We start from the raw sequence: 18,658 nt of genomic DNA, 5'->3' as shown, positions 1-18,658 counted from the left end.
AGAGGACATGTTCTTAAACGCAACTTTATATGGAATTTCTCAGATTCCAGTATTAGCTGGCCATACTTTAACTACATCTGTAGAGCATTGGTGGCATATAAAGTTCGTAACATAACCTGTCCGATGGGCCATTACACAGGGAGAGGACTTCCTGTCTGCTCAGGCTGAGATCTAAAGAGATACTCAGCTGTCAATCAAAAGAAGCTGTGGCTCTTCACTTTAGAAATGACTTTTGTCTACTCAGTTGCATATCAGAAAAATATCTTTAATTAAGGTACAATGCCTCAGTGGCATATATGGTGAAATGGGAAGGAATTACCCCTTTATCAGCAGGTATTACTGCTGCAAGAGGTAAAAACCTAAAAAACCTATCTTGGAACTAAATGTATTGTATTTTCTTCACTGCCTTAAAAAAGCAATCTTACTATACTTGAGATTGTGATCAATCAAATTCACAGGAGTCAGACCCTTATAGTATTAAATATTTTTAAAGGTAAAAATCCAATTAATTTTGCACAACTTTTCAGTCTATGCATATAAACAAAAAATATCTATTCACAAGATATAAGGAAGCAAATAGAGACTCAAAATGTAAAACATTTTTAAAGTTTACTAATGCCTCATCTGAGTAAAATACATATATAATCATACAAACAAAAAATACATTCAGAACTATACATAATAGGGCACATTTACTAAGAACAGTGCAGTGTGTACTATGCGCAGTTGGCCTGTGTATAGTGCAGGGTGCTCCAGATTCTGGATTTTTGGCGCACATTCTTCATGAATCTGGCGTCCTCTGCACTGCCCCAATGGAGTGCACCTTTAACATGGGGCGTCTGACACATTTCTGTTGGACTTCGCATGTTAAATCTGGCGCATGGTCCAACTGAGCACCACAACGCCCTGTTCAGTGCAGAAATTTGGGTGAAGCATAGTGCAGCTGCGCCACAAAATGGTCGAGTGCGACACAAATGTGTCTCAGACACTTCTTAAATACATGTGCTAGCAGTTTGCACCTCAAAAAGAATGTGCAAAGTCAGACAGAAAATTGACTGTACAACATGCATAATACATACAAATACTTGTATTATATCCCTCACTTTTTTTTTGAATGCTTATATTGCAATATAAGTAATTATTATTTATAATACTGCAATACATACATATTATTGTTTATGGTATTATATTTACGTACTGTATGAATGATAAAACACATTACTACAAGATTTCTATCACTATGTAGGTTGGATTTTCTGTGCATATTCTCCACATTGTAGGCATATAATAATGCAGTAATAGTAATAGTAAGACAGTAACAACTGTTTTGGCTTACCTGTCTGCCTGCTCAGTGATGCAGTGAATAATGTGTGGGTCACAGTGCCAGATGCTGTTGACTTTTCTTAAAAAGCAGAGTGTCCTTCTATTTAGAGCATTGACAGAACATCCACCATACACAAGGATAATTTACTCCACTCTGGGCTGTTGTGGAGTTACTGGTAGTATTCAGATAGCCCAGTCATAGGAAGATACTCCCACTTAGAGAGTTGGATGAAAGTTTTTTTTTTTGCCTTTTCCCTTGGACTGTTGCTAGGTGTTGTTGGGATAATGTTTCCCCTCCTTTGGTCTCCTGAAGCTCTGTTCGGGTAGAGACTATGCCGAGCAGCTTCTGTTGTGCTATATATAACTGGTGTTCTCAGCCAGTCAGGCTTGTCAACAGCTGAGAAGTCTAGAGCATTCTTGGTGCTGTTGTAAAGCAGCTAGAAATTATCAGTGGACTCCCTGAGATTTCTGTCCAGTGAGCTCACTGCCAGACAACAAGCAGCTATTATTATAGCAAAACACAGTCACCTTATCACAAGCATTAACATATATCCTACCAAAGGAGCCAGAAGTCCTCAGCTTGTAGCCACAGATATTTTCAGGATTTCTATAATAATATTGACTCACCTAATAAAATGTAAAGGAGTTTCCCCATAAAAGAAATGCATTGCATGTTAAATGTCTGACAGGTGTAGGTTCCACCTAATTCTGCAGATCTACTGTGAATTTCCCCACTGTGGGACTAATAAAGGATTATCTTATCTTAAAAGTGGTAGGTTTTATACACATATACTGTACATGGCACCAGCTCAGGGTGAGCTGGTGCCAGAGCATATTTTTGCTAGGGGAACAAAGCCCCTATCGCAGATTTATAAGTTATATTAAAGGGGTATTCCAGGAATCAGCATAATTCATATACAAATGAGTCAGTAAAATATAAGCTAATATGTAATTAGTTGTTATTTAAAATTTTGCTCCCGTTAGCAGAAAAATGCTGATGACATACAATGTAATGAAGAATTAAAATGCTACCGGCCCTTTAATCAGTCCGTTGATTACCTCCGCGCGGTCCGTTGCAGAGCATACACAGGACAGAAGAAGGCCGCTGGTCACATGTCTGGCTGGGCAGGTCATGTGATGACCACTACGTTTGGCAATAGTCGGTTGGTTGCAGTGCATCCAGTATGACCAGTGTTGTGGTGATGGCAGTTACACATCATTACTATGGTAACAGCGCAAGAAAACCTGTTACATCATCACTGGGAGGCAGGAGGAGTTACTGAGAACTAAAGGATCTTGGGACTTGTAGTTCTCGGTGGCAGCCATCTTGGTGATGACTTTAGAGAGGCCATAAAATTTTGTGAATCATAATATCAAACTATTTAAAATCCATTTTGTGACTAATGACATTGAGTTTTGTTGTATTCATTTATCTATAGCATTATGGGTTTTTGTATCAGACGTTCATATTCCCGGAATACCCCTTTAACTTATAACTCGGCGCACCGCACCTGTTTCCCCGTGCTAAGTTGCGCAGGCGCGCGTGTGCCGGAGAGCTCGGTGAGGTCACCGCTCTCCAGCACTATAGAATCCGGCGCACGCACACCGAGTTATAAGTTAATGTAACTTATAAATCTGCGTTAGGGGTTTTGTTGCCCTAACAAAAATATGCTCTGGCACCAGCTCACCCTGAGCTGGTGCCATGTATATGTGTATAAAACCTACCACTTTTAAGTGGTAGGTTTCCTTTAAGTTTACAATCCACTAATAACCCCAAGTCTTTTTCAGGTCCAGTTTTACCAAGTAGTTCACTGTTTAGAACATAATTATGCTTTTTGTTTCCATGGCCCAAGTGCATAACATTGCATTTATCTACATTAAACCTCATCAAACATTTCTCTGCCCACTCCTCAAGCTTCCACAAATCCCTCTAAAATGCTAAACTATCGACCTCAGTATTTATTACTTTACACAGCTTAGTATCATCTGCAAATATTGAAACTTGACTGTGTTAACACACTACGAGGTCATTAATAAAAATATTAAAAAGAAGTGGCCCCAATACTGACCCCTGTGGCACTGTAAATCTAGACATATTGGATTAAACAGCAGGAACAGGAACAACAATATGTGATGTTGGTGGGCTTTCTTAGAGATAAGTGGTTGTGCCAGTGTTGGGGCCGATGTTATACTATGAGTCTTCCCCAGTTTGTTGATGAACATAATGGGGCACATTTACTTACCCATCCCTGGCGCGATCCCTGATCTGGAATGTCCAACGATAATGAACTCTGCTGTGATTCACATCTGCTGTGATTCCAGCATGTGTCGCTTCCCCGCTCAGATCCCCTGGAGTTCACCTTCTTCTTTCCTGTGTATGTAAGTGCATGTCTTGCGACACAATTTTAAAGTTAAATCCCGCGCTCAGTCCGAATCCGTTGGATCGTCCAATGGCCCGCACCAGAATATCTCACGAAAGTGCGGTCCATGAACCCTTAATAAATAAGCCCCAATGTTTCCCATCAGACTCAAATAAATTAAACTTTCTTTTATCATTAAAATGAACTATTTACCACTTTTCCTCTGTCCACACAACCCACTCCTCAGCAAAGGTGATTTTAGCCTTTTGAGTCTGACTGATTCGGACTAAGAGCAGGATTATCTTTCAAAATGTGTCGCAAGACAATGCACATACATGCACCAGGAAAAAGAAGGTGAACTTCAGCGGACCTGAGTGGGGAAGTGCAACACCCCTGCCAACATATAAGCAAGGGGGTAGTTGCAAATAGGGCCCTCTCCCTGTCAGGATCCATCTGGTGAGGTTGCACAACTCGCCCAGAGGATAATGCCAGGAGAACTAAGGTAAAATTGCAGCTGTAGCCTCTGCCTTGTCCAATGGCCCGCACCAGAATATCTCACGAAAGTGCGGTCCATGAACCCTTAATAAATAAGCCCCAATGTTTCCCATCAGACTCAAATAAATTAAACTTTCTTTCATCATTAAAATTAACTATGTACCACTTTTCCTCTGTCCACACAACCCACTCCTCAGCAAAGGTGATTTTAGCCTTTTGAGTCTAGAGAGAGTTTTGGTCACCAGGTGCCCGATTAACACCAATAACTTGCAGGTATCTGAATGTGCGTTCACATGTAGCGTTTGCATTGCATTTAAAAGGTAATGTAAATACCCGGGAGCAGTGCAGGTAACCAATCACATCTGCATTTTCAGTGAAATGCATGTGACCGGTTCACATGTACACAATGTACACAATGCAAAACAACAGGTGCTTGTTGCCAATCGCATGCGTTTTACTGGAAATGCAGATGCGATCATGCCAAGCCCTGTCCCTAGGCAAACGCCTCGTGTGAACGCCCCCTGAAAGTGTTGTGGGTCGAGAATAATCTCTGATACTTGAGTACGTTACGCAGTCAGATTTAACACTAAGGTTACACCCCCGCTACCCATCCACCTCGCTAAGCTGAGACTTCTGCAAGGAATGATTACCACTGTACCATGTCTACAAGAATTATGCAATAAATTAGCTTGGACTGCTGAACCTTAGCACATACTGTAGGTGTAATTCCTGTAGAATTAGCTCATAAATACAGTTCACATCAGGTTCCTTTTATGGATCTAGCACTGGAACCAGGGAGATTCAAAGTATGTATCTGGTTTAAAATATATTATTGAAAAATATACATTATTCAGATCTTTAGGCTCTTAAATGGGGTTTTCAGCACATACATATAAATATATAGTACCTGAAATGGGCATACTAACAAAACATAATAGAAATCAGCTATCCCATTTTCTAGAGTGCAACACAAAGGAATTGGTTGCGGATACCCACTCATCTAATCACTGGGCAAGGCTGGTTACCATTGCAATTAGTGGTTGGTAGGGGGCATCTCTAGGCATTTCCTATGTGTTGGGACATCGAGGGTATATGTCGGCACATGATTTAGAAGGTTTAGAAAATGGATAGATCTTACAGGGAGCCATTTTGTGGGGAGCACTCATAGGGAAAGACATAATCGGGCTTATTTACTAAGGGTTGTGCTGCTCACTTTCGTCTGACTTTACACCATTACTGGATTTGCACAGCTTTGACAGGTATCTAACAGGTGTCTGCACAGGGATTTTGTCACATGCAATCAGATCAGATCACCATGCGACACAAATTGGGGGGTGGGCTGTCGGACGATCTGACTGATTCGGACTAAGCGCAGGATTATCTTTCAAAATGTGTCGCAAGACAATGCACATACATGCACCAGGAAAAAGAAGGTGAACTTCAGCGGACCTGAGTGGGGAAGTGCAACACCCCTGCCAACGTATAGGCAAGGGGGTAGTTGAGAATAGGACCCTCTCCCTGTTAGGATCCATCTGGTGAGGTTGCACAACTCGCCCAGAGGATATTGCCGGGAGAACTTAGGTAAAATTGCAGCTGTAGCCTCTGCTTGAAAAATCAATAGTTAAATGGGTGTAAGTTGTTATCCAATTAGTTATAATGCAGCCAAGTATTTTAAACTGGAGTGTGATTGGAGAGGTGCTACCACCTGACCAGGGGGAGTATAAAACCCCTGTGCAGGGGGAGCACATGGTCTTAGCTGTCTGTCAGCAGTCTGACCTCATGGTCTGTCTTCAGAGTCTGTCAGCAGCCTGACCTCATGGTCCAGTCTGCAGAGTCAGAGTGAACAGAGAGACAGCGTGTGCAAACCTTCAGTGCTGTCACAGATACCAATCCCAGGAACTGAGTCAGGAGACTCTAACCCAGAGCTGCAGCTTCCACAATTTGGACACAGCTCCACCTCTCAATTACACCAGCCTGCATCTACTATTAGGCTGGTACACTATTCCTGCGGGCCACTCTCTACGACCACTCCAGTAACCAGAATCCAATGTTACTGGGTCGTTGCCTGCTGTTTGGAGAACCGTGTGTTGATTTGCACAACATTGCCTCCATCTGATCCCTGGATATGGCTGTCTACCACCAAGGGCTCCCCATCCATCACCCAAGGACACATCTTACAGACACTTACAGACAGGGAGAAACCAGTACATCAGCATCTCTCTCCTTATTTCTTGCACACACCACCCACTGGAGACCTGAAAGTATGCAGGATGGCTCTCTGGTCCCCATACAAAGCCTGTGAAAACAGCGTGCACTAGGCTGCAGTAGCCAACCACTGCAGTATTCTGAGCCGTGGATGTTTCCTGTCCCACAAGAAAAGGCTAGGCGACGGTGGAGGATGTTGCAGAAGCAAAACATGCACGATATTGGGCACACTATCTTAGTGAATCATGGCACAGTGCATTATTGTCAGACAATGCACTTTTGTTGAACGCCATGGACCGGGTAAGTAAATATGCCCCAATGGGTCATATAATGGGTCTGCCCCATTATCTCTTTTTCTATGAGTGCTCCCCACAATACTGCTCCTTGTAAGATCTATCCATTTTCTAAACCTCGGTAAAATATGTGCTGACATATACCCTTAATGGTGTTTGATGTTGATTCTATTTACTCTATGTATTATAGTTAGACAAATGTTTAAATAGTCACACTAAAAGTTATTGATCTCTTTGCTTTATGAATAGTTTGATATGATAGATCCAATTTATTGCCATCACCTGGTACTTGAGAGCAACATGGACACACAGGCAGTAACTCAACCAGAAAGAACTTAGACTGCATCTGACTATTCTGACTACCACATGTAGCATAGCATGATCTCTGTACGTGCTCACAAGAAATTCTTAGCGGGATAAAGATAAACACAGTAAAATTTCTGAGATGGCTGCTGAGGCTCCGCGAGTCTAAAATGTAATATTTTGAGTACTGTTGCTCAGACACAGTTTATTTTTTGCGTCTGTAAAAAACTGTGCTCCCCATAAGGCACTAAGTTATGTTTTTCTGTCACACAAGATACTTAATCTGGTGACTTTCCTCCTCCTGTCTCCTGTCCAGTCACTGTATATTTACATTACACTCCCTGAAGGAAACCAGAGTCAATGAAGAACATCTTCTACAAGATGGTTTAGCGAGATGGTCTCCAGATTGTAAAGACATAATTCTATGCATCAGCAAATGAAACACTTGAATCACAAATATAGAGGGGCTCATTTACTAAGGTCCCCGAAGACCGACGATTTCCATTTTGCGCCGCTGGGACAGGTATTTAAAAGGGTTTTTGGCACAAGCGATTGGATATTGGCTTTCATGCAACACAAATCGAGGGGCTGGCCGTTGGACGATCCGATCGGATTCGGACAAACCGCGGGATTTAACTTAAAAATTGTGTCGTAAGCCATTAAAAATTGTGTCGTAAGCCATGCACTTACATACAACGGGAAGAAGAAGGTGAACTCCAGCGGACCTGATCAGGGAAGTGACACGTGCAGGAAATCATGCGTGCGATGTTCATGAATCGCAGCAGAGTTCATCCTCGTCCGACAGTCCGGATTGGGAGAGTCAAAAAATCATAAGGGCATGTAAGGGGATGTAAGTAAATATGTCTAAAAATGTTTGTCTCATGATTATTATAATCTATTACTACATCATGTGTGGGGAATTGCTCAGGTAGATGCCTGGTAGTAGTGCAGGAAGCAGGGACACGTGCTGGGTTAAAATCCAAATAAAGTGTTTTATTCACACTTCAAAAACAACATAAATTCAGCCTTGGTTTTGGCACATATAAAGCAATACAAACATAAATCCTGCCCGGCTAGGCACTGCCTAATACAATTTCAGATCCTAGCTATACGGGTACCAGGCTGCCTGGCACACGCTCTTGGCCAGCAGTAGTACAGGAGGCACTCAGTTACCTTTGCTGTGTGAACTCAGTCTTAGGGTGAAGACACACGTGACATTTTTAGGCTGTTTTTGGGCCGTTTTTAGTTAACGCATCCGTTTTTTAAAAACGCATCAGTTTTTTTGAAAATGCATGCGTTTTTGTCAGTTTTTCTGAAATTGCGCAATAAAAACCGGACAAAAACGCATGCGTTTTCAAAAAACCGATGCATTTTTTAACGCATGCGTTTTTAACTATGTGAAAACACACTAACTAAAAACGCCCCAAAAACGGCCTAAAAACGCCACGTGTGTCTTCACCCTTAGCCTTCAGCTCTCCAGGTAGTGCCTCACCTACTGCTTATGGCCTGCAGACTAAATCAGGCTCTAACGAGGCCTGGGAACCACACCTGTGGGCTATATAAAAGCCCAGGACCGAAGCCCAGGTGGAGTCGAAGTCCCACTACCAGCCTACCCCTACTCCATAATAAGCAGGGCCAGTACGGACATTACCAATGTGACATTACCATGTCAGCTAGGCCAACACAGACAAAACAGACTATTCCTGCTTACTATATGTCTGCATTAACCCAGTGCTTTCACCACCTGCATTTTATCTGCCTGTAATACAGATAGCGGTTTTCCCACACAACACCTCTTACTTTCTCACACATGGAATATGTTATCTTATATATAAAGCTGAGTGTATATGTGTGTGTGTGTATGTATGTCCACTAAAGGAATCTCCACCGTTGCATTTACAATCACCAAATTTTGCACAGTCACTGCCTGTGACTCAGGGAATGTCATAGTATAGATTTTGAGACAAAATTTTCACCCTGTGCTTTCCAAAATCCACTTATTACCCACCTTACACAGGAGCCATTGTCTGCTGCTGTTGCAGTTAGAAGCCGTGATTGGTTGCTGTTCTGCCATAGGTCATTTATATGAGCTCTGAGCTTTGATTGGTTACTATAGACAATGAGTAGAAAAACTTATGTGTGCGGTAAGATGGATAGGGATACAGAGATGGGTGAGATTTATCAGACATGTATGAGGTAAAACTGTTCCAGTTGCCCATGGAAACCAATCAGATATCAGCTGTAATTTTATAAACAGTTGTGCAAAAATGAAACTTGAGCTCTGATTGGTTGCCAGACACTTCTGATAAATTTCACAATAGACAAAGTGACAGTCGGAGACAGAGACAGTCACTGTTATGAGAGTGTCAGAGACAGTCACTGGAATGGGAATGTCAGAGACAGAGAGTCGCTGGAATGAGACTGCCAGAGACAGAGAGTTGTTGGAATGAGACTGCCAGAGACAGACAGTTGCTGGAATGAGCGTGTCAGAAACAGACAGTCGCTGAAATGAGAGTGTCAGAGACAGACAGTCACTGGAATGATACTGCCAGTGACAGACAGTCACTGGAATGAGAGTATCGTAGACAGACAGTCACTGGAATGAGACTGTCAGAGACAGAGAATCACTGGAATGAGACTGCCAGAGACAGACAGTCGCTGGAATGAGAGTGTCAGAGACAGAGAGTCACTGGAATGAGACTACCAGAGACAGAGAGTCACTGGAATGAGACTGCCAGAGATAGAGAGTCACTAGAATGAGACTGCCAGAGATAGAGAGTCACTGGAATGAGACTGCCAGAGACAGACAGTCACTGGAAAGAGAGTGTCAAAGACAGACAGTCGCTGGAATGAGAGTGTCGGAGACAGGCAGTCACTGGAAAGGGAGTGTCAGAGACAGACAGTCGCTGGAATGAGAGTGTCAGAGACAAACAGTCACTGGAAAGGGAGTATCAGAGACAGACAGTCGCTGGAATGGGATGCCAGAGAAAGACAGTCACTGGAATGAGAATGCCAGAGGCAGACAGTCGATGGAATGAGAGTGTCAAAAAATAAAAGGGGACGGTCAGTGACAGTCTGACACAGAATATAGATGCATATAAAATATTTTTTTTAACCTATTCTATTTTGTTGTAGCTAGGAGCAGTTATTTACTATCCCGGGCAACACCGGGAGCTAGAACTAGTTTGCTACAACTAGTTCAACATAAAGCAGGAGAGATAAGGAAGAAACATGAAGGGATTGAGAAGTAACAGACACCTGTGTGGGATTCATGTCTGTACATGGAATATAGTTCGCTGTAGGGAGCAGGTCCAAAAAAGGAGACAGTTGTGGTACCTAAGATCAAAGATTATCCTTCAAAATTAATTCTACAATTTATAGTGGGAACTTTCTCAATGAGGAGGAAAATTTATAAGGAAAGGCATAGGTGGAGATAATTGTCTTTAGAGACCACTTTTTTGTATGTTTTCAAATAATGCTGTATACCATGCAGTATTGTTCAGTAAAGTTCTGTTTGATTCTGAAGACACCCAATTTGTATATATTTTTTCAGTTTTGTTAATTAGTCCTACATGCGTTGCATGTATAATAGAGTTGTAGGTGTCTCACAGTCATGTTAAGAATTTGCACATTGAATTTGCTTGAATCAGTTTAAACTAATGTCATATGAGAAAATACCAGTATATACTGCAGATCAGTATAGGTAGGACATGAGAGGATGTGTGGTCTGTGTTCCCCAGGCTTCATTATATAACCACCCTGACCTGTTGTTTATGGGCAACCAAAAACGATCAACTACTCACCTGGCTTGTAGCCAGCAGAGACTTTGAAATCTGCTCCTTGCATGGTTTTTTCCAGAGGTACCAGAACCCCTGGGCAAGATAGCCGCCACTCCCCTGCTGAGGCACATGTTCAGGCGATGGCCTTTTTAATCGAAATCCCCTGCTTGGCATCACTGAGGCTATGCAAGTCCATGTTATCTGACTCGCAATTTAGTTATCCCATCTACCTTAGTTGACCTGGTGGGACCCTTAACCCCTCTACTTTCACAAGGTTCTAAGGATTTTCTTTGGGCCTACATTTAACAACTGCCCTCTAAACAAGATTTAATTAATGAAGTGAAAGAGGCATGTAGCAATGAAATCTTGTTTGTTACATTGCCCATTTTGGCTCCATGGATTATGGTTAAAATATTATCGTTAAACATAAAGGGCTTGAACTCTGAAGTAGAGAGGCATCTAGTGCCCCAACTGCTTCCTCAGGGGGTTAAAACTCTTGTAATGGGTTTTTGCAGTCTATGAAGGTTGGATAATCCCTCACCTACTACTCTCCTCCACACTTCACACATTCCTGCCTAGATTACTTCATAGGTAACATCCCATGCTCTTTGTACCCTAGCTTCAGCCGATATTGGGACATTGAGTTGGTCCGATCCTGCCCCTATCACTCTAAGGTTAGGATCACCCTCTCATATTTTAGTGCCTGCTCATAAGCAGAGAAGTACAGTTAATTGATCATTGGAGTCTAGGGACTCTCCTCTCCTCCACAGATCTGATTCTGATCACATTGTACTAGTATTTTTATTCATATACTTGTATTCATTCTCAAGCACTCAGTACCCTATAATAGCACATACTCTAAGCTGCAACATACTACCATGAGGGAGCTCTGGGGTGATCCTACATAATACATGAGTACAAATTTAAAGTATACACAGGCCCAGTCTATCATTGATGCTCATGGAGCACCAGCACCAGGCCCCATGATGTGGATTATTTAAGATGCAGGATTGAAATGTCCTCCTGCATGATCCACATGATCATGAAGCCATGTGGGAAGAGGAAGGTGCTGAAATCGGAGGTGAGTACTGTTTTTTAATTTTTTTGTTGACAAGTGGTGCAAAAGGGGAGAATCACTAAGGGAAACCCTGTCTAAATTGATTACTAAGGGGGGACCCTGCCTAATGAATTACTATGGGGGGCCTCCTAATAAATTACTAAGGAAAGGGCTGCCTAATGAATTATTAAGGAGGGACTGCAAAAAAAAAAACACTAAGGGGGGAGGGGGGGGTAGGCTTCCTAAAGAATTACTAAAGGGCATCCTGCCTAATGAATTACTAAGGAGGGGGCTGCCTAATAAATTACTAAAAAGGGGCTGCCTAAGGAATTAATAATTAGTAATTCATTAAGTAGTGCCCCCTTTAGTACTTCATTAGGGTCCCAATTAGTAATTCATTAGGCAGGGGCCCCCTTAGTAATTCATGGGGGAATTACTATGGGGAGGCCTTTCTAATGAATTACTAAGGGGGGAGCCGACCTAATAAATTACTAAGGAAGGGAGCTTGCTTACGCATTACTAAGTGAGGTGTTTGCATATTGAATTACTAAGGTGGGACACCTACATTACATGGATTATTGGCTGGGTATGACTGTAGATTAATTTAGGGATGTTGATACTGTTTAAAGATTATTGGGTGCTGTTTATAATGAAGCGGCTAAAGTGTATAATTATGAAGGAAAATGTATATAATATAATTAAATATATATTTATTCAGGGAATATACTATACCCCTGACACATAGTCAGTTGTGGTTTAAAGGGTATATATGAAATACAGGTATATGGAGGGCGCAATGGCCCACATTTATTAAAGTGTTTGTCCCAGTTTTCTGTCTGAATTTGCACTGAAAAAGTGCACAACTGCTTGTACATGTATATATAAAGGGGCAGATTTACTTACCCGGTCCTGTCATGATCCAGTGGCGCGTTCTCTGTGGAGGATTCGGGTCTTCCGGCGATTCACTAAGGTAGTGTGCCCGATGTCCACTAGGTGTCGCTGCTGCGCTGAATTCCGTTGAAGTTCACTGAAGTTCACCGTCCTACGCTGGGTGCAGGTAAGCGTGTCAAGCGACACTTTTTTTTTTTAATGTGGCGCTGTTTCCAAATCTGTCGGGTTTTGTTGCAGCCACGCCCCCCGATTTCCATTGTGTGCATGCCGGCGACGATGCACCACAATCCGATCGTGTGCGTCAAAATCCCGGGGCAATTCAGGGAAAATCGGCGCAAATCGGAAATATTCGGGTAAACGTAAACGTGATTCGGGCCCTTAGTAAATGATCCCCCATGTGTCTGTGCCAGTTTTGTGTTGCAGTTGTACTGTGTCCGACAAGACTGAAAATATGTGCACCTAAAGGTGTGTGTTAGTGCTTAGTCGGAGTTTACGCCACATTTATTACTGTCACGTGCCACAATTCTGTCTTCTTCACAATTCTGCAGCAAAAAAAAAAGGTGCACACTTCCAAAACAGTGTGAAGGGTGCTCCAGATGAATGAAAACCATGTGGGCATAGTGCAGCCGTGACACAAATATTCTGTGGACACTTTATAAGTACATGTGCAAGCAGTTTTCACTGAAAAGAACATGATAAGTCAAACAAAAAACAGGGGCTTTAATAAATGTGGGCCAATGAGTGTAATTCTGATGTGAGGAATATATATGATAACAGAGGCCCAAATTTATAAAAACTAGTGCAAACTGCACTATGTGAAGTATGCCTATGGAGTGTACAGGCATACTTCACAGTTTAATCGACTTTAAAACAGCGGAATTTTTTTTCCCCCTTTGTTGCACGTGTTGTGCCTTATTTATTAAGTGTCGCCACCACAATATTGTTGCTTTTCCAGCACTCATGACTTACTTATTTTTTGCTCTCGAAGTGTGCACATTTATTTTTGTTCATGCTGTAGAATTGTGACGCACATCAGTAAAAAATGTGCCGCAAACTCTGACCAAGCACTAATGCCCTTTTAGGTGCACATTTTTTCTGTCTTGTCGGATACAGGGCACCTGTGATACAAAACTGGTGCAGACACTTTCTAAATACATGTCCAAGCACTTTACACATTCTTTTCAGTGCAAAGTCAGATAGAAAACGTTTTAATGAATGTGGGCCAATAACCATAAGTGTGTTTTTTTTCATGTCAGTTTCATTTTTTACCCTGATGAAACTTATGGCAGCTGATATATGTGCATGCATCAAAACTTGTAGGTAAAAAGCGTCTTTAATAGGAAATCCACTTATATGTTAAACGTGACTGCACTTTATTGCTGTCAGAAGGATATGGTATGTTTGGCTCACCAACCTCAGATAGCATTTTATTAACCTTCAGCACATGTGCTTTTCTATATAAAAATTTTCAACTGTAATTGATTGGAACTTTATATGTTCTTGACAGATCTTCAGCAAATATTAATACATGAATGTTGTCTACTTTCTCTTCTTTTCATAACATTAAGTCTGGGAACTACATTTAACACAAGACATGGACGTGGGGGAACAGCTATCATAGCTGGCGTACGTGCGCTGGCGTATGACAAAATCCCCACCTTTCTGGTATCGCCGGATACATCAAGAGGCTCCAACCTCATAATGGCTGCACAGCGTATATATTTCTACACCAGGTCCTTCCTGGCGTAGTATTGTGCAGCTAATTAGCGACTGGAATACTGCCCACTCCGCCGCTGGCTACATGTCCCATAACGCCTCATTGGCATGGAGATGATGTTAAAGGGGAAATATTTGCAATTGCTGATGGTTTGCTAGCAATTTCAGGGCTTCCATGCATACAGAGGCTGCTGCAGCTTACATTAGGGTTTCTTTCTCACCCCAAGTAATTTAATTAAATAATCTTCAATATTTTTCATAATATCCTATTTGAAGCTACAACTGAATAAGTGACATGTATCGGAATGAGGGAGCAGAATATTATGGTTTCCCCATGTGCAATGTATGCAAGACATTATAGCATATAATACCTATACACTGGGGGGCATGTGCTGGGGCTACCTATATACTGGGGACATTTGCTGAGGCTACCTATATACTGGAGGGTCATGTGCTGGGACTACCTATCTATCCATTGGGGCATGTGCTAGGCCTACCTATATACTGGGGGGCATGTGCTGGGGCTACCTATCTATAAACTGGGAAATGTGCTGAGGCTACCTATCTATATACTGGGGACATTTGCTGTGCTACCTATCTATATACTGGGGCATGTGCTGGGGCTACCAATGTATATACCAGGGGAGTGTGCTGGGGCTACCTATCCATATACTGATGATGTGTGCTGGGGCTACCTATTTATATAATAGGGACATGTGCTGGGGCTACCTATCTATATAATAGGGACATGTGCTAGGGCTACCTATCTATATAATAGGGACATGTGCTGGGGCTACCTATCTATATAATGGGACATGTGCTGGGCTACCTATCTATATACTTGAGGCGTGTGTTGGGGCTACCAAACTATATACTGGGTCATGTGCTGGGGCTACCCATCTATATACTGGAGGTGTGTGCCTGAGCTACCCATATATATACTGGGGTCATGTGCTGTGGCTACCTATCTATATTTTGGAGGTGTGTGCTCGGGCTACCTTTCTATATACTGGATGCATGTGCTTAGTGGAATAGTGTGGCATACACTATAATCCACACATAAATGCATGGGGTGATTTTTTGAGATTCACCCTGTACAACTAAGTACCTAGAAACTGCCTTGGATAGCGTGCACATAGAGACTTGGTAAAGGGCAATAAGGGACAGGCATCAAACTATTAGCTCATCAAAACTATTTTGAAAAAGTTTTGAAAATATTCTGCATTATGCAACCCAAGATATAGAAATTACATGTAGTTAACAGGAAATATGACCCTTTTATGTGAATGGTACTATTGACTGATGATCTGCAACTTATTGCATGCAAGCAAATAGAAGACAAAGACTCAACTTCTTCCCTGGTTCTATTATTTAAAAATAGTCATACAATATATTTTAGGTTAAATGCCTGACCTTTAGCCAGGCAACCAATTCCAGGTAACAGCAGCATCACTTTCTCCTGGTAACAGGACATAGATGTGATTTGTACTGCTGCCTGGTAGACGCTGTGAAAGACACTGTACAAGATAAAAACAATGATTATGAGCCCATCTAGTGGATTTACTAGGAAGTGTTTATAAGAATGGATAAGGTGAACGAACAGTTCCGAACAAAGAAACATTTCATTTTATTGTCTTGTAATTACAAAGTCTTTACTGATCCACATTTGGGCTTTGTTTATTAGGCATTATTTGTTACTATTATCTAAGATTCACTTAATAAAAACTACAAGAATTGGTGGTATTTGCAGTTGCAGCTTGTAAATGGCCAGTTCTCTGTAGTGTAACAAATATATTGTATCTGCAATGTAACCTGGACATTGTTGAATAGAAGCATTTTGACTGTGGCCAGTGAATATAATTAAATCATGTAGAAGTGCGTCATGTAAAAACCAGGGTTCAATGGTTATGTCTCTATTATGGAGTTTTCTAGTGTCCAAGCTCTGAAAAAAATCACAATAAATGGTGTGGTTGTGGCATAAAGAGGGTGAGCACAGCACCAATGGGCCGGCCTGTGCACTAGCTATACGTAGTTTGATCCTGTGAAGGTTATTTAATGAGTGCAGGGTTTGGTTTTTTTCCCCTTTTTTATTTCAATTTCAATACAACAATTAATTTTCCACATTTACATATAACAATAATAAAACGTAATTTCATTTCTCATTAACAATCTAATTTATCTCACACCAGGCTGTGTGTGATGGCACAGGTGCCACAGCCTTCTGACATATTTGATACAACGGAGGGGTGGGAATTTCATCATACCCTCAAGATCTTTGCGCCAACGTATAATTAGAAATTGGAGAATTGGAGATAGATGTGTGCGCAAGACAGAGGTCAATTAATGAAGTATAGTATTGGCTGCTGTAGATTTGGCAGTGCAGTCACATGCCTTGAAAAGTGCCCCGTGGTTTTAGTCTGTTGGAACTCGGGCTGTTATATTTCCAAGTATGGCCAACAATGGTCAGTTCATGCATTCCACATCATGTCCTAGCCAAATATCATGGACTGACCACATTTCCATGAATCATGGACCATGTACTAGCTGGATTTCACAGACCGACCACAGTGCAGAGAACTAGAATTGTAGAGATTAGTGATGAGCCAGGTTCAGCTGAACCCAAAAATTTACGAAGCCCGAACCGAACGCCACTAATAACACCCATGATCAGTGCTGGAATGACACCAAAGATCAGGTGTTGTCCCTTTAAATGCCATTTACGGCATTTAATTCAGTGTACTCACATCCCAGCAGCACATCGGCGAGCAACGATCCTCTACAAAATGCATGGCACCGAACTTTGCGATTAGGGTCTGATCAACACAAATAGTGATATATGATACACAGACTCTTCTTCCACATGGAACAGAAGTGCCAACCTGTAATCATGATAACAGTTTAGTGACGCTAGTTTCCACGGAAGAAAGGATCCCTGCATTATATATCAAACTTTGTCTCCTATTACTTAGACTCTTATTCTGTGGACTTCCAAAGCTTATTGTAAATATCAGCATTAAAACCCAGATTTCGACAGCAGAAATGCCCAGTTTGCATTCACATATTTGTAGCTGTGCAGCAGGATTAGCACTAATGTCCTTCAACCAGGATTATCATCATCACTTGTGTCTAGAATCTATATCATGCCACTTATTTCAACAGCTGAATAGTCCAAAAGTTACATGATCATAAGACATAAAATAAACGGCATCCATATGTATGGGTTATGGCTATGCTAAAAATTACAGCTTACATGCAATAAGAAAAGGAATTGGATAATCTGATTATTCAGGCTTCAGTTTCAATTTTCATTAAATTTTGCTAATTATATCCACACCATAAAGTTGTCTGTACTACAATCTATTCACAAGCCCTATTATATTGTGTTCTGTTTATAATGTTAAGATTGCTTACCACTGCAACAGCCATTGTCTTCCAAAATTTCCCCGGCATCCTGGTCCTGATCTATTAATCTCAGAATACTTCATAGGATAGATAGAGCTTAGCTAAAATGCTAATATTCTGTATGGAGCGCAAAGAAAGTGCACACATGCATGTTCTGAAAGAGGACCTTGTTTTACAGTGGGATGAAGTGACTGTGACTTTGTGTACTGGGAGCACAGCACTGGTAGCCATGTGAATGGGACAGATAAGCATCAGATGTTCTGGTGGGAGGAAAGGCTGCATTGTACACATTTTTGGCTGGAAACCGCATTCTTATAGTAGTTATTCTGCCATTGCTTTTACAATGGAATGTTATGATCAGACCAACAATTTATGCAGAAAAGTGACTGCAAAAGTAAATCAAGAGGTGCTAACAACTAAATACTGCCCTTCTCAAATATGTGGTTCCAAAAATTCCACATTTATCAAAAGTAATACAAAATGCACTATGTCCAGTTAGCTTGTGGAGTGGTCAGGTGCATAACTAGGAGACCAGGGCCCCATAACAGACTTCTGAATGGGGCCCCCATAACCCTTCAGAAAATATACAAATTTGTATACGTGCATACTTATGCGCACACATTTATGCACTGATATGTACATTTATACACTTACACACATTCGTCCCAGTAGCTGCTGACCACATTTGGGAAGTACATAGCATGAATTACAGATGAGAGATCCCTAGTCCTGTCATTCTGCGTATGGTCTTCATTAATCTTGTGCACCCTGCACTGCTTGGGAAGTCTGCACCAACTATTTTTGGTGCACTTTTAACAGAGGCCCACATTTACT

General features: G+C 41.6%; 1 protein-coding gene across 3 annotated transcripts in view; it reads right to left on the bottom strand.

Annotated features, from left to right (window-relative positions):
- Positions 1-17,942, bottom strand: part of FILIP1 (filamin A interacting protein 1) — a 130,038-nt gene extending 112,096 nt beyond the window's left edge. Inside the window, exon 1 of one of the 3 annotated variants that reach the window (XM_072142103.1) lies at positions 17,834-17,942. In XM_072142103.1, the coding sequence (XP_071998204.1) occupies positions 17,834-17,872 (39 nt within the window). In that variant the 5' untranslated portion in view covers positions 17,873-17,942. Of the gene's footprint in view, positions 1-1,336; positions 1,677-17,833 lie in introns of those variants that run through there. The other 2 variants (XM_072142102.1, XM_072142104.1) reach the window with 2 other exon arrangements.
- Between the last annotated feature and the right edge of the window lie 716 nt (positions 17,943-18,658).

The sequence above is a fragment of the Engystomops pustulosus genome, chromosome 3, assembly GCF_040894005.1.
Source record: "Engystomops pustulosus chromosome 3, aEngPut4.maternal, whole genome shotgun sequence".
Taxonomy (NCBI): domain Eukaryota; kingdom Metazoa; phylum Chordata; class Amphibia; order Anura; family Leptodactylidae; genus Engystomops; species Engystomops pustulosus.
Note: the sequence above shows the minus strand (reverse complement) of the source record. Positions and strands in the feature narration are given on the sequence as shown.